This window comes from Cucurbita pepo, chromosome 6, assembly GCF_057944985.1.
Source record: "Cucurbita pepo subsp. pepo isolate OVF chromosome 6, ASM5794498v1, whole genome shotgun sequence".
Taxonomy (NCBI): Eukaryota; Viridiplantae; Streptophyta; class Magnoliopsida; order Cucurbitales; family Cucurbitaceae; genus Cucurbita; species Cucurbita pepo.
In genome coordinates, this window is record NC_141803.1 from 2,770,930 (window position 1) to 2,790,627 (window position 19,698).

The 19,698-nt window shown below is 36.4% G+C and overlaps 4 protein-coding genes across 6 annotated transcripts; all 4 read right to left on the reverse strand.

Annotated features, from left to right (window-relative positions):
* Window positions 1-2,674: 2,674 nt before the first annotated feature.
* LOC111797714 (UDP-Glycosyltransferase superfamily protein) lies at window positions 2,675-4,339 on the reverse strand. Its single transcript, XM_023680822.2, has one exon. The coding sequence runs from the start codon at window positions 4,297-4,299 to the stop codon at window positions 2,914-2,916; it is 1,386 nt and encodes a 461-aa protein (XP_023536590.2). The 5' UTR covers window positions 4,300-4,339; the 3' UTR covers window positions 2,675-2,913.
* A 1,516-nt stretch (window positions 4,340-5,855) lies between these two features.
* LOC111797716 (transcription initiation factor IIA subunit 2) lies at window positions 5,856-7,702 on the reverse strand. 2 transcript variants are annotated; one of them, XM_023680823.2, is made up of 4 exons: window positions 7,544-7,702; window positions 7,189-7,337; window positions 7,030-7,080; window positions 5,856-6,254 (listed from the first exon to the last, which is right to left on the reverse strand). In XM_023680823.2, exons 2-4 carry the CDS (start codon window positions 7,315-7,317, stop codon window positions 6,114-6,116), a joined length of 321 nt encoding a protein of 106 aa, XP_023536591.1. In that variant the 5' UTR covers window positions 7,318-7,337; window positions 7,544-7,702; the 3' UTR covers window positions 5,856-6,113. The 2 variants fall into 2 exon arrangements, with proteins under 2 accessions (XP_023536591.1, XP_023536592.1); XM_023680824.2 differs by having other exon boundaries at window positions 7,524-7,646.
* A 308-nt stretch (window positions 7,703-8,010) lies between these two features.
* Window positions 8,011-14,832, reverse strand: LOC111796720 (uncharacterized). 2 transcript variants are annotated; one of them, XM_023679463.2, is made up of 13 exons: window positions 14,740-14,832; window positions 14,463-14,584; window positions 13,440-13,553; window positions 13,238-13,357; window positions 11,658-11,982; window positions 11,173-11,328; window positions 10,990-11,096; window positions 10,392-10,482; window positions 9,993-10,134; window positions 9,539-9,695; window positions 9,085-9,201; window positions 8,865-8,994; window positions 8,011-8,305 (listed from the first exon to the last, which is right to left on the reverse strand). In XM_023679463.2, exons 1-13 carry the CDS (start codon window positions 14,782-14,784, stop codon window positions 8,051-8,053), a joined length of 1,881 nt encoding a protein of 626 aa, XP_023535231.2. In that variant the 5' UTR covers window positions 14,785-14,832; the 3' UTR covers window positions 8,011-8,050. The 2 variants fall into 2 exon arrangements, with proteins under 2 accessions (XP_023535231.2, XP_086980884.1); XM_087124758.1 differs by lacking the exons at window positions 8,011-8,305; window positions 8,865-8,994 and having other exon boundaries at window positions 9,081-9,201.
* Window positions 14,833-16,609: 1,777 nt separating this feature from the next.
* LOC111796494 (TRAF-type zinc finger-like protein) lies at window positions 16,610-19,482 on the reverse strand. The gene is made up of 6 exons (XM_023679133.2): window positions 19,322-19,482; window positions 19,137-19,251; window positions 18,581-18,716; window positions 18,302-18,439; window positions 18,093-18,220; window positions 16,610-16,988 (listed from the first exon to the last, which is right to left on the reverse strand). The coding sequence occupies exons 2-6, from the start codon at window positions 19,178-19,180 to the stop codon at window positions 16,814-16,816; spliced, it is 621 nt and encodes a 206-aa protein (XP_023534901.1). The 5' UTR covers window positions 19,181-19,251; window positions 19,322-19,482; the 3' UTR covers window positions 16,610-16,813.
* Between the last annotated feature and the right edge of the window lie 216 nt (window positions 19,483-19,698).

Genomic DNA, 19,698 nt, shown 5'->3' on the forward strand with positions numbered 1-19,698 from the left:
ACAAATAACTTTTTCCAAGAAAAAATGAGAATCCATTTAATGAGAAGATGATCTATAATTTTAATAAATGTGGAGACGCATGAATTGAATGACTTCATTAGACGAAGTGGGTGTGAACGATGGTTTCGCTTTCACGACTCCATTAACTATGGAAGAAAACGTTACCATCACCCGTATAACAGATGTGCCTATCACCTTGTCCCATGAAACTAAAATCAAAATTATTTTATTTTATTTTCTAAATGTAAAAAATAATGTAGTATAATTCAATAGTAATTGATTTTATTTAAAATTCGAGAATCATATTTTTTTCTATTAATTTCATTATTATTTTTAAAAAATTAGTCTCGTCAAATTTAGGTTCAATTTTTTTAAATTTAGAAATATATTTAAAATTTATTAATGAAAGCAAGGATTAAATATTAAAATATTAAATTAAAACTTTAAAAACGAAAATAACAATAAATAAATAAACAACAAATTAAAATTACGAACTAAACCATACAAAGGAGGAGGACTTGCCACGTCATTAATTCCCTAATTCGTGAGCTTTTTTATTAAATAAATAAATAAAAACCCTATGCGCAGGGAAACAGAAGAAAAGGCGTTGGACAGAGGCAATTTCTGGTGCCCTTCGTCCTACGGAGAAAGGGGCGTAACGGTTACTTTTATTAGGGTAATTAGTCTAAGTTCATTGAATTACTATTTGGCGCCAATTTACTTTAACCATTTACTGTTGTGTTTACCGTAATGATTTGAATTATCTATAAAACCTAACCAACCGATCTTTTGTGAATTCTTTATTAATTTTTCGTATGATTTTTTTAATTGTAATAAAAAAATATTATAATATATAAATTGGATCACAACAAAATTATAGTACTCACCCAATTTTAGTGAATATCCATTTATTTTAATATTAAAAATAAAACGTAAGCAATCAATCACCAACTACTAAACATTAAATAAAGCATTATTTGTGAATTTCTTAATAATTATAATAAAATGTAAAAGAAAAAAGGGGGAAATTCGGAGCTTTTCTGAAATAAAAAATGCTGTACATAGCATGGACTATTTAATATATTAATAAAAACATTAATTTATTATTGTTATTTTGAAAATGCAAGGACGCTACGACTACATTTAATCGGGGAAAAAAGAAACAGAAGGAAGATACGATGAACGAGGACTGGTGACGATTATCACGTGTTATACGTGGAGAACCCCATGCACGAAGGAAAATAGGAGACTCAAAGCTGGTATTCACGCCACGTGGCGATCCAAATTTAGAAAGCCGTATTAATCCCGATTTTTTCAGTGGGGGGGGGGGGGGGATTTTTTTTTTTTTTTGGTTAAATATATGGTTTAATTTTTAATATTTGATTTTTAAAAATTTTTAAATTAAAAATATATATAACCCTATCGTTCCCATAGGTTTTCACTAATTATTTTATCCTAACTTCTACTAAGCTTAACCCTATGTTTGGAACCAAATTAAGTTCAAGGAATAATTTGAAATTTCTTGTCGTTCTCTCTCTCTACCCTTTCTGAGCGTACGGCCGAACCGAAACGACGTCGTTCGTCACATGGGGCCACCAATTTTGTTGTTCTTCATGACCCGGCCCATTGTAAACATCATAATTTCTGAATTCGTAGTGAATAATATATATATATTTATACTTTCTAAAATAATTTTTTTGTTTGAATTAACACAAGAGCATATATTAAAATCTCTAATTTTGCCTTATTTTAATGGTAATAAATTATATTATTTAAACATTATACTTAAAAGAGATTGATATTAAATTTAGTTGAATTATATTAGAATCCATTCATGTGATTTGGATGGAGGAGATTGGGCTGATTATAATTTTAATATTTTATCAATGAAAACGACCGTAGACGATTTATCCAATAAAAAGGAAATTATATGTGAGATCATTTGAATAATTATTAAGCCACGTGTAATAGGTGGCGCAATATTTTTCTTAAATAAAAACCGAAATTTATGGTGATAGGGATAAAAATTAATATTGTAAAAGTTAGAAAAACGAAATTAAATTAGAATAAATATCTGTCCCTTTTATAATATATATATATTATTTTGTTTTGTTTCTTTTAGATTTAATAATTAAAATAAAATTAAAATTGAGAGTTAAATAGGGGGGAGAATATTCTGTCTCCCTGGGCTTCCAAAGGGACAAAATTTGGAGGCTCTTGGGAGCCGGGGAGGGGCATTGATCCATTCTATTCCTCGCCCAACATCGATGTCATGCTTCAATTCCCTTTGTCCCATAATATTCTTGCATCAGTTGAGTGTCGATCCGTTGAGTGTCGTTGGGAGTGAATCCCACGTGAGCTAATTTAGGGAATAATCTAAAATGTCCCATATATTCTTGCATCTGTCAAAGATAGTTTTGAGTCAGTCCCACATGGACTAATTTAGGGGATGACCATGAGTTTATAAGTAAAGAATACATCTACATTTGTATGTGGTCTTTTGGAAAGCCCAAAGCAAAGCAATGAGAGCTTATGCTCAAAGTGTACAATATCATACTATTGTGGAGAGTTGTAATTCATAACAATATTATTTGAAATATTTTAGAATATATTTAGATATTTTTTTTAAATGATATTATGTCACAATAGTTAAAAATTCGAATATATTAGTCATTTAAAATAATGTAAAGAAGCCTGAATGATTCGAGAGTGCCGTGGGAATTTGTTAAACGCCATAGGATCATCTCTATCCGAATGGGTTGGGCTCATGACAGTTTGATCGGCCCAAATTATAGTTTGGGCCTGAGCTGACCGGCCCAAATTATAGATGGGCCATGAGCAGTCCAGTAATTTAGTTTTTAGGGAATTTTGAATAATTTAATCTATATTTTATTACTGAACGGTCTAGACCGTTTATTTTCGTTTTGACTTAAGAAAGTGCACAAACCCGTCCAGGTGATGTTCATTCTTATCTCCGTCTCCAAACAACTCTTTCATTTCCATTGCTCTCTGTTTCAACCGTTTGCCTGTGTCTGAACCTTCTGCCATGGCCGACCTCACCGATTCTGAAACTGAGTCGCGCGTGAATGATCCATCTCTTTCATTCCTCTCGATCTCGATTCCGAGTTTCTTCTCCTCCAACAGTCTTGCGTTCAATCCCTGGTCGTTTACTACAGGAAACAGAATCATGACTCGCCCAAATCCGAGCCCTTCTATGATTGAGTTCCATCCACAGTGAGTCAAACAACCGCCAACCGAGTTGTGACTCAGTACCTTCACCTGTGAGATCCATCCTTCGTGAAGCAATCCTCGGCCTCCGACTTGCTCCTTGAATCCGGCTGGTAACATTTCTGACTCGTTCTTATGTGAATTTCTTCTCAGAATCCACAAAAATGGAATCTCAGATTTCTTCAGCCCGAAGGCTAGTTCAGTGACGTCTTCTTGACTCAGAAATGCCTCAGTTCCAAATGAAACGTACAAAACTGAGTTAGGTTTCTGTTTCTCCAACCATTCTTTGATATCTCCGCTCAGTTCCTCTGCGTCTTCCGTTAAAGGAGGTAGGAATCCAATCGGAATGACTGGCTTCTGGTAGAGTTTTGTGAGCAAATCAAACGATTCCGGCTCCAGTTCCGGGGAGCTTCTTACGGCTACAGCCACACTCTCTTCGATTGAAACACCAAATCGGATTGAATCGGACGTTCCGGATTCATTTCCGGTTGCTCCATCTAAGGATTTTTTTATCTCATGGTACCGGAAGAGGATGTTCGATTCTGGAGGCATCCACTCAGGAACCTTCATGAAGTCCTCCACCGTTGACCGGGAACCTCCGCCATAGGACAGCTCCGACGGCGGGCCGAGGAAGGCAAGGAACGCGGCGGTGAAGAGGCTGAAGTAAACAGTCGATATACGGAGCTCTGCCGCGAGTGGCGGAAGCCAGTGAGAGGCGTAATCGTAGATAATCCAATCGGGATTTAAATCGCGAAGCAAATCGGACAACGGCGATTCCAAAGAGTCGAAGGCCTTCTTCAATAGCTGTTGCTTGTTGTACGGTACGTCGGAGGAAGCCTCGGCGGCGACCGGAAGACCGTCGACGGGGGGCAGAGGGAAGCCAACGAGGTTTACGGCGGAGGAGAGGTGTGGGGGTATTTTGGGAATTCTACCGAGGTTCCTTGGGGTTGATATGAAGGAAACTTTGAGGCCCTTTTGGGCTAAACAAATGGCGAGACGAGCATAGGGAATGAGATGGCCCAAGGCTAGCCATGGGAATACCACTACGTGCAAAACGCCGCCGTTTGCCATCAAAGCAAAGCACTGAATCAGTGAAAGACCAATTGCTTCAGCTTCAGGCTTCAGGCTTCAGGCTTCAGGCTTCAGGCTTATGGATCTGAAACATCAATATTATAAAGAAACGGCCAATAATTGTGATTGAGCAACATCAGGAGCCGACATTTTGGAATATGAATTATCATTTCATTGTTTTGATTATAATATTGTTACGAGTAAAATCATGCGGTGGCGCATGGGTTTGAACCCACGATGCCTATAGGCCCACGCATCCAGAAAAGAAAACGAAGATTCTTGGAGACCATGAAGGCCAAGCCGAGGACTGAACATGTTACACAAAAGCTTAATTGACTGAACATTGTCAGACTTATCTCGACATCTTTTTCACTGAAAATGTAAGAGTCTTGGTTAATTCGGTACTAACTTAAGCATCAAAATGTGTGGGATAAATCACCACATTGGTGTGGTGTGCTCGATCAAGGGACGACTAGGATGCTTGACCATAGCTACGCATCAACATTTATCATCATTTGTGGAAAGGTTTGGGTAAAGCAAGATCAGCTCTTTCAATAGCTTGAGCATTATGTTTGCGAAGTTGGGCTTGGTTAGTAGTGCTCGCTTCATTGTTTTGGAGGCTCGCTGAAGTTTCACTATCAGCATCGTTTTCATTTCTACTCCTTCAAACTTTCTCATCAACCAATCACCTCAATTAGTTTCCCTTTTTTCTATATGACCCAGATCCAATCAACAACTACCGTATTGAAATTGAAGAACTACATCCCGACCCAATCACAAATCTTGAACTTTTTGGCTTTGACCTGCCACAGGCACACATCGGATTACAAGGATACTTTGCGCTTGTGAAAATGCTGGCCTATAGGATGGTACTGCCTCAGTGAGGCGCCGCTGCAGCTTATTACCTCCAACATAAATGATTCCAAGCGGGAAGGGGAGGGAAAATGTGCGAATATCGGTTTAAATATCGTCCAAACCCAGACATGCTTGTTAGTAAATTAGAAGGGACTGCTGTGGTGAGGCATTAAATCAAGGGATCAAGTTTAGTAACTACTCATTTTTGCCTTTTAGGATGGGTGGTGTAACTGATAGGGTCTGTGAAGAAGTTTTGATGGAGTTGAGGCTATTAAAGATGAAGAGGAATGCTTTCTTTCCATGCCTCTCATTCGAGAAAGCCTTCAATTGAGGAGGCTATAGACCACCAAATACTTTCAAATTTGTTCCTAATCAAGGAGGGTTCCCTATATTGTTGTAGAAGGGATCGAGGGATAAAAATGTTTGGATCGTGTTTGCCCAATTAAGCATTGCCCAATTAAGCGTTTCTGGAAATCTAAAGACTTCGATGTCGTATTGAGCACGCCTTGGGGACAAAATGGAAGGTTACAGATACTTAATGCCAATAAAATGCTAAGGTTAATGGAATCATGGAAACTTGAATTCTCATGTACAGAAAAAAGGTTTGAACAAAGGAGAGGAATATATGAGAGTGAAACTCTGGGATAAGTTTTGAGTTTGAAAGAAACTAATAGAAACAAAGATATATGATAAGCATAATATGAAAATAGATATCATGTTTTTATTATCATTACACTAGAAGGGCTGTATAATTGTTATGTAATCAGCTTTAAATGCCAATTACAGTCAAATGTATCGTCAATGGGCGTGAAAGTAACTTTTAGCTGTTCGGGTCGATGACTTTACAGAATCACGTTTGAATCGCTTCCAACTCGCGACACTGCCCGGATGGCCATTTCGTCACCATGACTATTTCCTTCTACCATCATCAAATAATTATGCAAATTTCATCATCAAGCTTATTGTGTGAGTAACTTTGAGTCACATGCTACTATTTTAATTCTTCCAACAGTCTCTTGGGAATCCTCGTTCTTAAATGTTGCATCCTGCAAAATGAATGTCCAAACATTGTCGCAGAACCGATAGGTGTGCAAATGCCCCTGTTGCAAAACACAGAATAGGTGATTGGTGGGGGGGCGTTATGAAATACATTCACTTGGCAAAAACAAATGGATTGGTGTTATGAAAGAAAGGGTCAAAAGAAATGGCTGGGAAGATCTAAAAGAATGCCAGGCCCGATGACTATATAACACCTTAAATATTGCTGTGTGATTGTAAATTCATCATTTCTTTTAAAGAAAACTTATCATATAATCTATGCACTATCAACTTTCAACCGAGTATCATGAGAAAATCGACATCCTTCCGATTGAATAGTCGTTAAGACTCATTGTGGAACCTGATATTGTAGCAAGGCCATATCCCTAATGACATCGATTACTTTATCGCCAGATTCCAAAAACAGAAAGTAATTTAGTTCAATCCAGAGAAACTTATTCAATGTGCAATATTTTATACTGAAAACGTTTCAAGAATCAGGGGAAAACAAACAAGGAATGGAATGAACACAAGTAACCTAATCAAAAGTACCACCAACGAAACTTCCACGTTTCAAATACAAATGTTTGTATGCTGTGCATTTGTATATGAAACCAAAGACCACGGAAAAATATTCTACTAAACAATTTGGCTCAAGGCTAGACGTGCACTACAGCACAAACAGAGCAATCTCAGAACAGGCAGACACAACAAATTCCTCTTACCAGTTATTAAATCACGTTTCAAGTTTATAATGTTGACTTTACTTAGCAACATAAATCTCTGCATTAAAAGATTCGCCAAATTCATAAGCCAGAAAAAGGAAAAAAAGGATACCTTGATAGACACCTTGCTTTTCACCTGTGATTCCAGAGCCTCAGTCATGGACTGCAAAAGCCAAAAGTGGAAGGAAATTAAATCAAACAAGACCTTAAACCTTAATTCCGTACACAAATCCAAAAATATATAAAATCTCCAAACAGCTTTTGACTGTACCTTATCGAACTGGACAAGAACTTGAATAGCAAGCTCCGGACTAAGAGTACCGTTCTGGACCATTTCGTCCAAAGTTTCAGTCAAACACATTCCGATCGTCGATCTGCGGTAGAGTTCAAACGTTGCCATTCTTCTTCAGAAAACAAGATCTGAAAAATATGGAAGCTCTTTAGCTAAGATATCAAATTTAGTCAAAAAATACACGTCCGGAATTGACAAAATCTTCAGAAAATTTTGAAACATAGCATCAGAATTCGAGAAAGCTGGCAAAATCTTCGAAATAAAAGCGAGAGATCAATTCTAAAAGGAACGAAATAAAATTAAAGAGAGAGTACAAGCAAGGAATTGTAGTTACAGATTGTTGGTAAGTATGTGATTCTTCTCGTTTCTTGATTCTAACCGGGACAACGATGGCTCCAAAGCTTTTCGCGAGCGAAGAAATTTGGGGCTTTTTATACCCTAGATTTTGTAGATGAGGGTATATATAGCAGCAAAGAGACGGAATAGAAGCTCATCAAAATGACGAATTTCTCCCTAGAAAGCGACTTTGTTGAATCATTTTGGGCCCTTAAGCCTGTTTTGAGTTTCGACGGCCCATTACGCTCGTAAGCCCAATAAACACTTTCGGCCCGGCCCAATAAAGAAAAGGTTTCATAACATTAAAATATTACTCCTACTCCATGTTTTTTAATGGTGAAAAATTATATTTTCACATTGACACCGTTAAAATTTATTCTAAACGGTTAAAAATTGACTCGGCAATTAAATTTCTGAGAAACTTTTACTTCACAACATTATTGAGTTACAAGACTAAGACTATAATTATAAATTTTGAAATAAAAAAAAGAAAAAAACATATATTTTATGGATGTGTAGAGACGTCGGATGGGGGGCCTTCGAGACGGATATAATCGTACATGACGCCGTTGAAAGATGAATTGTTTATAATTTGTGAAAGCAAGATGGTGTTCTCTCCTTCCACCAGTACAGATCCCGATATGTCGACACTATAGAGTCGATAGAGTCCATGAATTCCATGTCTTGCAATTGCATTATCGTGCCCAATTTGTCCTGTCGTAAATAGAGTCGGCTCTACTTCTGGATTGTTCACCCGAATCTATTTTTATTTGAAAAGAAAAAATAATATCACATCGTAAGTAAATTTTGTCCAAAAGAGTAAATAAAATGAATGAAAGATGAAAATCTAAAAAAAAATCCATGATCATTCCCTAAATTAGCGGATGTGGGACTTTCATCATCCAACACCTCCCCTCGAACAAGTACGCCTCCCCTGCCTCCCCTTAATCGAGGCTCAACTTCTTTGGAGTGTTAGTCATTTTTTACTGACTTCGATGAGGCTTGACTCCTTTTCTTTTGGAGTCATTTGTTCGATATTTGAGGATTTACCAATCTATTGGCACGACTAAGTTTAAGACATGACTCTGATACCATGTTAAACGAACACGACTCTCCACAATGGTATGATATTGTCCACTTTGAGCATAAGCTCTCATGGCTTTCCTTTGAACTTCTCAAAAGACTTCACTCTGATGGAATTAGTATTACTCGCTTATAAACTTATAATCATTCCTTAAATCAGGCAGCTAATTGTTTGATCTAAAAAATCTTATATCACCAAATATCTCGTAAAGTTAACAATATAATAGAACGAGTACCTGTAATTCAGCAACATTGGCAGTGGCTAGAGCCACTCGCAATTTATAGATACGGCTCTTATCTACGTTGTTATCGAGTGTAAACTTGATTTGCCAGGTGGTTGGTAAATGGGACCCATCATTTCTGGTCCTGCAATTAATTTAAATATAATTAATTAATTAAAAAGCTTATAAATTTGGTATATTTTAATTGACATATTAGCATTATATTGGAACTTACCGATTAACATGAGCGAAGAACCAATCTTTTGTGTAATCACTAACTCCAACGGTATATACTAAGTCTGTATCAGGATATAATTCTGCATATCTCTCCCACAGTCCATATTGCCTGAATCTGCTCAACAGTAATATTCTAAGAATTTAAGTTATTTAATTTAATTATTTTCTTCTGTCACTACTAGCTTTGAAATTAATAATATATGTTAGAGATTTTCATTTAATTTGTGGAATTAAGGCTCGGTGGAGACCAGTCCCAATCCGAATGTAAAATGGAGAGCCAGTGGAGAAAGATTTCCCCGAGACTAAAAAAAAGGCTAAAATAAATGAAAATTTTGTAAGAGTGGAGATTGGAACCCGTCCCCGCTTCATAGGCATTCTTTAATATATTATTAAATCAACCTAAGGTTTAAGAGAAGCGATTAACTGTAGTTGAAAGAGAAAAACTCTCGTACCTATCTGGATGGTCGACGTATAATTTGTTAATGTAGTTTGGATTAGGATCAGGAATATAGAATTCAGCTGCAGAGCGATCAGGAATGCCTATTTCCCACAACGTTGGACCATTCCTAGGCGGCTCAAAAACAAGATCTCCCACGTCCATATCACTACCTGAATATAATTACAAATGTTCAGAGTTCTTCCTTCTCGAGTTATAAGCTTCATTCACATAGAATTTTGTCTTTTGTGAATTTGAACGTCTAACCTCTAAATTTATTATGTATATCTTATTCTTAATTAAAGGAAGATATTTGAAATGTGAATCAAAACCTGCAGAGACGCTAATGACAAAGATATTTGAAATGTGAATCAAAACCTGCAGAGACGCTAATGACAAAGATATTTGAAATGTGAATCAAAACCTGCAGAGACGCTAATGACAAAGATATTTGAAATGTGAATCAAAACCTGCAGAGACGCTAATGACAACGTGGTAACGGTAGTCACCAATGAAGCCAGGAACCCAAGCATAAAGATTGTAGTCGCCGATGCGTACATTTTCAATGCTAAACGAGCCATATGCATCTGTTTTGGTCCAAAATTGGTAGCCCTGATCATGGTTTAAATAACATCATTTTCTTAGTTCTCATTATTTGGTGTAAATCAAATATGTTAGACAAACAGACTCTCCACAATGGTATGATATTGTCCATTTTGAGCATAAGCTCTCATGGTTTCGCTTTGGGCTTCCCCCAGAGGGCTCACACCAATCGAGTTAGTATTCCTCACTTATAAACCCATGATCATTCCCTAAATTAGTCGATGTGGGACTTCCATCATCCAACAAAATAATCAATCGCTCAGTACCTTGGTTTCGGTCTGCCATGATCCAGCATCTCCGGGCGCTGCCAGTCCCACATATGCCTCAGCTGCCGGCATTTGCTCTTGCTTAACATATCTGCTCACAAATGCAGTGAAATTACTATTAATTTTTATAAAAATAATTTATCGCCGTCCGCTTCAAAGTTTTAAAACACGTCCGTTAGGAAGAAGTTTCCACACTTTTACAAGGAAGGACGTCATTCGGTGGTGTCTGACTCTAATACCATTTGTAATAATCCAAGCTCACCCCTACTAGATATTGTCCACTTTAGCCCGTTATATATGAGTACCCTTATCAAAATATTTTATTCTCCTCTCCAACCAATGCCAGATCTCACAATCCAGCGAGGAATCTCACAACACAATACATAATGAGCCAAAATGGACAATATTGACTAGCGGTGAGCTTGAGTCGTTACAAATGGTATCAGAGCCAGACACCGAGCGGTGTGTCATTTATGACGTTGGACCCCACGAGGGTAGATTGTTAGATTCCTTGCTAGATTTCAAAGGAAGCTAACGGCCATACGTAACGACGAAAACGGACAATATCTACTAGCGGTGGAGTTGAGTTGTTACGTACCTGTCAAGGACAAATAAGCTGCCAGTCAATCTACCACGTTGGTTTGGTGGTGGGAAATTCTCAGAAGCTGGAAAAGAATAGGGCCAGCTTTGAACTTCCTTCGTCATCTGAGAAATTAGTGAGATTAAAATAAATATATATTCATAATATAAATAACTAAATAAATAAATAAATGAAAAATACCTGAATTTTAGCATCTTCCCACAAAGAAAGTGGATCAGTTCCATTAGGAACAGAATTAAGATAGAAAAAGACAGGCCCAAACACTTTCTTCCACGGCTCATCAGGATTCAGCTTCAGCACCAACTCCTCTCCTCCATAGTGAGCGCTAAGAAACATCTGAAATTTGTGCCAATTATGTAAATTCTTTCATACAGACCATGGTTCGCGTCCGCTGATTAAGGGGTTGATCATAAATTTATAAGAAATACGTGATGTCAATAGAATTATCAGATATCGAACAAAGAAGTTGGAAGCCTCGAAATTGTAGTCAAAAGACTAAAGTGTTCGAGAAATAGTCGAACCTCGATTAAGGGGAGGTTGTTCGAGGGTTCCATAGGCCTCATGGGAGGCTCTGTGACGTATTTTGTTCGAGGGGAGTATTATTGAGGATCGTTGGGAGAGGAGCTTAGGCTCAAAGTGGACAATATCTAAGAGGTAATACTTACCGCAAGAGCATATGGCCCCACATGAGAGGTGAGGTTCTGTTTGAGCGGTCCGCCGGATCGGAACTCGGTGCTCGGAGTGATTTGCCAGAAACCCACCGGAGGGTCGTCGGAAGGATCCATGGATATCCATCCATGCACTTTAAGATCCTTATTTTCACAAGAATATTGGTACTTATCGTCCACCTCTCCCTTGAACGCAGCTTCTCTAGGATGGACTAGTAATACAGCTTCAGGAAAATCCAAGGTTTTGCCTCTGCGGCCTACTCTATCCTCAGGGAGTGGCATCCATCTCTTTCTGTTATCTGCTATCGCCATGTAATGAAACCTATATTACAATCAAACAAAACAAAAAAAAACATCACCATTAGAACCGAGAATGCCCTAAACCCGAAACCCGAAACCCTAAACTTTGGATGCATCTCGTTTTTAGGTAAGAATTTCGGGAGCTTTTGCGGGTCATCCCTTCTATAGTGTGAAAGAAATGCAACGTTTTTTACGGATGTTTTGGCTCGTTATGTATCTCCGTCAGTCTCATGGCTTTAAAACGCGTCTGTTAGTGACAGTTTACACACCCTTATAAGGGATGCTTTGTTTCACTTTCCAACTGATGTGGTACCTCACAATCCACCCCTTTTGGGGGCTCAACGTCTTCATTGGCACACCGCTCAGTGTCTGGCTCTGATACCATTTGTAGCAACCAAAACCCACCGCTAACGGATATTATCCACTTTGACAGGTTATGTATCACCATCAGCCTCACAGTTTTAAAACGCATCTATTAAAGAGATGTTTCGTTTCCCTCTCCAACCAAAGCGGGATCTCACATGTTTTCTCGAATATAGATATCCCTCAACATTTTTTAGGGATGTTTTGACTTGTTATGTATCGCCGTCAACCTTATGGTTTTAAAACGTGTCTGTTAGTGTCAGTTTTCACCCCCTTATAAGATATGCTACGTTTTACTTTCCAACCGATGTGGTGACTCACAATCCACCCCTTTTGGGGGCTCAACGTACTTGTTAGCACACCGCTCAGTGTCTGGCTCTGATACCATTTGTAGCAGCCCAAACCCACCGCTAACAGATATTATCCCCCTTGACATGTTATGTATCACTATCAGCCTCACAGTTTTAAAACGCATCAATTAGAGAGATGTTTCGTTTCCCTCTCCAACCGAAGCGGGATCTCACATGTTTTCTCGAATATAGATAAATTTTTAGATTCGATATCATTCCGGGCTTTTCATCTTCGTTCGATTTCTATTGACATGTTCTTTTGTAACGCACGCAAGTGATGGATGTTGGATGATGGAAGTCCCACATCGGCTAATTTAGGGAATGATCATGGGTTTATAAGTGAGGAATACTAACTCCATTGGTATGAGGCCTTTTGGAGAAGCCCAAAGCAAAGCCATGAGAGCTTATACTCAAAGTGGACAATATCATACCATTGTGGAGAGTCGTGTTCGTCTAACAATAGGAACTCGAGAGCTCCTTTCGTTTCATTCATCGATGAAATTGTCTCTCTTCTAAATATACAGGAAGTAGAAATATACGAGCACGGAGTGTATCGGGTCGTACTTGTCTTTTCTTAGCTTAAACACAATCCGAGTTTGAGGAAGGTTGAATGGCGGCCATTCCCTCAAGTGCTCATAGATGGCGTAGGAGTAGAATCCAGAGGAGTTACGAAGCATTATGAACCTGAAAAAGGAACTTCCATAAGCTTTATTTTCAAGTTATTATTAAAAAAAATTGGGTTAATTAGGGCAAAAGTTGAAGCCACCTTTTGTCTATGTTTAATGGAACTTCCTTGTCCTTAAATGAATAATTCCTTTTGAATGACAGCTCTATTTGTTCCTCATTTTGCACAACCACTTCAAATTCTTTCCCTCTCATCCTGAAACAATTTTAAATATTTCGCACGGTTAAAGCGATTTAATTAATAAAAACTTTAAAAAATATCCGTGTAATAAATTTAAAGAAATTAACTATTTGGAGGGTAGATAAATTATTTATGTCTATATATTAACTGTGAAAAAATTAATTTTTTTTAAAAAATTTAAAAGTAAAATGATTCTGTCCAAAGTTCACAGGTATATTTAAAATCGGACCGATGGTTAAATATTTACTAATGGTAATAATATTATTGAATTCTTTTTTTAATTTAAATATATTTTTAAAAAATTTAAAAATATTTAAAGATATTAATGAAAATTTAAAAATTGAAGACAATAATGATACTTTTGAAATATAGGTGTATTTAAAATATTACGTTGATAGAGAGTATTTTAAAAAAAAAATTTAAAAAATTAAATATATATTTTAAAATTTTAAGAAAATTTGAGAGTATTTATAAAAATGTAAACTTTCAAAATATTTTTGAAACAAAAATATTAACGGTTTCACGTAAAATTAAAACTTCGAATTAATAGTTAGTATGAGTTCCGACATACTCATCGAACGTTCCTGTCGTTCCTGGTGTGCCGGAGTTCCACACGAGGTCCCAGTACCTGAGTCATATACTTCATTCATAAATCTGAGTTGTTGGAGGATGAAAGTCACACATGGGCTAATTTAGGGAATGATCATGGGTTTATAATCAAAGAATACTCTCTCTCTCCATTGGTTCGAGCCTTTTTCGGGAATCCCAAAACAAAACTACGAGAGCTTATGCTCAAAGTGGACAATATCATACCATTGTGGGGAGTCGTGTTCGCCTAACATGAGTAACCATATGGTTTGAAATTAAGTAGAAAAATGATAAAGAGGCATGATAATTGATAAGAGTAAAGGCAAAATCATATACCCTCTATGAGCCTCCTTATCACGAACTTCTAAAACATTGTCAATGCTGTTGTATTTTATCCCTATAACATTCCCATATGGCTTCGACAGTGTCACGGCCAGTATACCATTGTCCATAACTACCTGCAGCCCGAGCGATTTTGGAATGGTTAAAATCATCATTCAAAATCAATTTAATATTTGATTTTTCACTTTTAAACATAATTTTCATACGATCGAAGTGATTTTGAATGGTTAAAAACATGTTTCTTAGTATCGGAGAAAGAATTGTGACTTACATGATGATCGTGAATATCCAATTGGAGTATCGTCTGATTGGCCATTTTTAACAAAGGCTAAACCTCAGAAGTTGTTGGATTTTATGAAATGACAACATTTTCAGTTAGGAAAAGGAAATATTTATAGTGCCATTTTTTGTTTTGTACATTTAATTTCAAAACTATGAATCTGGGAGTTGAAGGAAAGGATGGGAAGTTGGAAGACTTTAAAGAAAAGTTTTAAGTGTTTTCTAATCTACTCCCAACGGCACTAACAAAAGAAAGACGAAAATATTATTGGGGTCGAAACGAAGCATTTCTTACAATGGAGTGAAAACCTCTCCTTAGCAACGTGGTTTTAAAATCGTGACGTTGACAGAGATATGTAATAGGTCAAAGTGGCTAATATCTGCTAGCGGTGGGTTTGAACTGTTACAAATGATATTAGAGTTAGTCACTGGACAGTAATGACAATATCTAGCAATGAGTTTTGGCTACTACAACTAGTATCAGGTCTTGTCACTAACACAACATCTGCTAGCGATAGGCTTGGACTGTTACAAATTATATTAGAGTCAGTCATCGAACAGTGCGGACAATATTAGAGCCAGTCAACAACTAGTATCAGGTCTTGTCACTAACACAATATCTGCTAGCGATAGGCTTGGACTGTTACAAATTATATTAGAGTCAGTCATCGAACAGTGCGGACAATATTAGAGCCAGTCAACAACTAGTATCAGGTCTTGTCACTAACACAATATCTGCTAGCGATAGGCTTGGACTGTTACAAATTATATTAGAGTCAGTCATCGAACAGTGCAGACAATATTAGAGCCAGTCAACAGACAGTGCAGACTAGACAATATTAGAGTCAGTCAACAGTGCAGACTATATCTAGTGATGAGCTTGGGCTATTACAAATAACACTTTCGTTCAAACTAACACCAAAATAAACGATATACAATAGAAGAGAGAACATTGTTTAGGGGACATTTACATGTAAGCAAGCAATTTAAGAAGTGAATTATTAGAAATAGCTTCAAATTATAATAATTTCAATAGTAGTAAATGAGATATATAGATTATTATCCAAGTCAACGATTTCGCCAGTTTAATTATCCTCAATTATCAGTAATAATTGTTAAATAATATTATCAATAACAGAATTCGACTATTTTAAATTAATTAATATGCATCCAATTGATCTCGAGTGACATCATCAATTATAAACAATATTAATAATAATTATCAACAAAATACTATTCTGGTCACTAAATTTGTATTTGATGTATAATTGAATTTTAAAATATTATTTTTATATCTTGGATTTTAAATTTAGTTTTTTTTTTAAATATCTAGATTTAAGATTTCTGTCTAAATTTTTAAAATACTGACTTTTAAGTAATTAATATTAATTATTAGTTAATTAATTAAAAATAATTATGATAGAATAATCAATTTACTAGTTTTTTTTTTCTCTAAAGATGGATCAACAACTTTTCATAAACAATAATATTTTTAATTTTATATTTATTTTTTTCTTCTAAGAATTCTTCTGTAAATAAATAAATTCATAATTATATTAAAAAAAGACGATATATTATTCTTATAAAAAGATTAAAATTTAATGTTGTCTCCTTCCTAATTGACCTCCGATTATTAGTATTATTATTATCATTATATAAAAAGAAGATATATTATTCTTATAAAAAATAAAAAATAAAAAATAAAAAATAAAAAAGTTCTGACAGTGGCAGATTCTAAATTCTTGACATTTAAAAAGTAGCAATAATATTTATCTCTTTAAAAACCAAATATTCACAAAATGGGAACTCATTCAGTACGCTAATAACAAATTGTAAAGTTAAAAAAAAAAAATCGCTAGGAATTAAATTTGTAAATTAAATTTACTTTTTCTTCCCACGTAATTCCAACGAACATAAATAAAATCCCCCAAAGAGCAGAGGAGGCAGAGCATCAGGCCATAATCAAATTATCCGCCCATGTGTTTCATAAGTTTACAGTAGTGTTCTGATATTCTTGCTGCAGAAAAATGGAAGTTGTAGGATCTGAGGTAAGAGCTTACCATCGATCAGTGCATGATGTTGCTCTCGGCCTTTCTCTGGAAAAATAGCGATCCTAGTAGAACGGCAATGCCCGTTATTGCAATAGTGAATATAAGACGTCGGGTAGAAAACTCCTGTGGCTGTCTTCGTCGAGCGCCTCGATCTCTAACTTGATCTCTTTCTGGAGCTGCCCCCACATCCCTTCAGATACAGTTTAGAATGATTAAGCACGTTATTAGAAGATAACAAACTGAACATATAGAATAAGAGAAGTTATGAACGTGAGTAAAGAACTGAGGGTTGAGTTCCAAGTTGTACCAGGAATCATACCCACATACTATTAAGTTTATTCGATCTGGTATATTCCTAACCGACCCAGTATAAATTGGAAGATAACCCTAATGGCAGCATAGGCACATCGGTGCGCCATGTAACGATGCTAACCTTCGTCATTCCGTTGAGAAGAAGGAAGAACAAAGAACGCGCAAATTACAGGGCACTCATGTGTACAATACCATCAAGACTCATTTATTGCCGAAGTTTAAGTTTACAAAAGACCAGGGAGATGTTTTCAAATACAATGCAAGTTTCCATTTGAGCACTTGAATCCTTGGAACTCATCTATTGTGAGATCCCACATCGTTTGTAGAGGGGAACAAAGCACTCCTTATAAGAGTGTGGAAACCTCTACCAAGTAGACACGTTTTAAAACCTTGAGGAGGAGCCCAGAAGAGAGTACAAAGAGGACAATATCTACTGGCAGTGGGCTTAGGCTATTACAAATGGTATCAAAGCCAAACACCGAGTGGTGTATCGGTCCCCAAATGGGGTGGATTGTAAGATCCCACATCGGTTGGAGAGGGGAACAAAACATTCCTTATAAGAGTGTGGAAACCTCTCCCTAATAGACGCGTTTTAAAACCTTGAAGGGAAGGGCTGTTACATAGATAGTTGAAAGGGTTTGGTTTTTCCTTGATGAGTGAAGATTGAGACTGAAAAGTTCAGAGATTTAATTTCAAAACGTATTTATAGAAGTAACAAATGAATACTAAGACAGATTAAATAACCAATTGATCAACATTAATTAATATATGATAATGAAAAGAGAGGGTATCTAAAATTTCCATGGTTTTCGATATCCACAAGAAGAAAGCCATAGCCATGGGATAACTATACAGAACCTTAAACTAAGCACTACCAACTGCATATAGCATCAAAAATCGACATCCTATGGGGCTCAATGAGAGATAGCAGTTATCAGTATAGAATAAGTTGAATACTTTCAAGAATTGCAAGTTGAAATACCTGGAAGATTCAGCAACGGTATCTGCAGCTGTGACACCCTTGCAATTATTTTCATGGCTATATCGTTCTCGTAGTCTGATATATCGACGACACAGATGACAAAGTTCAGTCCGGTTACCACATACTTCCTGTACATTTGAACCAACAAAGGTATAACATGGAGATCGCTTTTGAAATTCTCATTTAACTACAAATTCAATATGTCATACCTGATGCTCAGCCAAATCTACTGCTGGCAATGGGAACTCACAGAACTCGCAAGTGACAATCCTTTGAGGGCAGTTTTCGCCTTTATGAATGGCTAAAATGTCCCGTTCCATGGTCTCGCTACACAGCGAACAGGAAACCTGTCCAAACATAAGGTCATAGGCACTTGAAATTCCAATAATTAAGAGTTGTACCACTAATTCTTATCAAAACAGTCCAAACATAAGGTCATAAGCACTTGAAATTGAAATTTACTATGTTTGAAAGAAAAATCATCGTACGGGAGCATGAGTGTTCAGATAATGTTCCTCCGCATGTCTTTTAGGAACCATATCGCCACATATTTTACATTTTTCTAGATTCCGCGCGCAATGAACAGAATGCAGATCGATATTTGTCGACGGAATGTCTCTGCCGCTGTAAATGGAGAAATAAAAGCATTTACCATCCAGATCATCACAATAGAAGAACAACTGCTAGGAAAGGGATCAGATAACAAATTCATCACGAAGAAGAATAGATAATCAGGCGATTCAAATTCTTACCAAACAGTTCTTTTTCCAAATCGAAAAAACAAAATAACGATCCTGCCTTGGCAGATTTGTGCCTAAATTGGATGAGGGTTCTATCCCCCAAAACAATCTAATCTCAAACACAATTGAAAGGAATAAATCGAAATTCCGAAACAATCACAAACGATAATCGCGATTGACAAAGACATCAACAAAAATCAACGCCAGAAATAAAATAAATTGAAATAAAATTTCAAATCAAGAGATCTCTTGCCGAAAAAAAGAAAAAAAAAAAAAACTATACATCCATCCAGAATTACAATACCAGTGATTGCATATGCTTGTGGTCTCTTCAGATGCAACTGCCATCGTGACGGAAGGTAGACGATCGTCGTTCAAGGTCCGATTATGTCAAAATTAGGGGAAGTAGAATTGAAGCGCTGCAGAGAAATTTGAGGAGATCAAAAAGGAGGATAAAATGGAAAGACTCTGAGATTGAATGAAAATTACCAAGAAATTGTAGCCGTGGATCGATAACGTTTCGAGAACGAGGACCGACCGACTTGGATTCAACTACTTGTAATTAAGTGAATGAGTTTCACGAACGAAGACCCTCACCCACCCTTTACCAAAAGAGAAGAAAATGTTCGTTCAGAGCATTCAGCGCCTATTAAATACCTTTACCATCCCATTATATATATACATATATATATATATTATATATAATTCCGTTTGCTTATGGGAATAATAAAAATAATTATTAACTAAAATAAATTAATTAGAGTAAACTCTAGCTCAACTACTTGATTTCCAGATACATTTAATATCGCTTTTAAAATAGATTTAATGTAACTGATAATATTTTCAAAATCTTTTTTTTGTACCGT

What these genes read in the sequence shown, in the direction of transcription:
- LOC111797714 (XM_023680822.2), bottom strand. Translation starts at nt 4,299, where the DNA reads ATGGCAAACGGCGGCGTTTTGCACGTAGTGGTATTCCCATGGCTAGCC.
- LOC111797716 (XM_023680823.2), bottom strand. Translation starts at nt 7,317, where the DNA reads ATGGCAACGTTTGAACTCTACCGCAGATCGACGATCGGAATGTGTTTG. An exon ending in TTCTTGTCCAGTTCGATAAG is followed by an intron (nt 7,081 to 7,188) that starts GTACAGTCAAAA and finishes TGGCTTTTGCAG; the next exon opens with TCCATGACTGAGGCTCTGGA. An exon ending in AAAGCAAGGTGTCTATCAAG is followed by an intron (nt 6,255 to 7,029) that starts GTATCCTTTTTT and finishes GTTTTGCAACAG; the next exon opens with GGGCATTTGCACACCTATCG.
- LOC111796720 (XM_023679463.2), bottom strand. Translation starts at nt 14,784, where the DNA reads ATGGCCAATCAGACGATACTCCAATTGGATATTCACGATCATCAT. An exon ending in TACGTCGACCATCCAGATAG is followed by an intron (nt 9,202 to 9,538) that starts GTACGAGAGTTT and finishes ACTGTTGAGCAG; the next exon opens with ATTCAGGCAATATGGACTGT. An exon ending in CCAATGTTGCTGAATTACAG is followed by an intron (nt 8,306 to 8,864) that starts GTACTCGTTCTA and finishes AAATAAAAATAG; the next exon opens with ATTCGGGTGAACAATCCAGA.
- LOC111796494 (XM_023679133.2), bottom strand. Translation starts at nt 19,180, where the DNA reads ATGGCAGTTGCATCTGAAGAGACCACAAGCATATGCAATCACTG. An exon ending in ATCTGAACACTCATGCTCCC is followed by an intron (nt 18,440 to 18,580) that starts GTACGATGATTT and finishes ATGTTTGGACAG; the next exon opens with GTTTCCTGTTCGCTGTGTAG. An exon ending in ACCGTTGCTGAATCTTCCAG is followed by an intron (nt 16,989 to 18,092) that starts GTATTTCAACTT and finishes CTGTATCTGAAG; the next exon opens with GGATGTGGGGGCAGCTCCAG.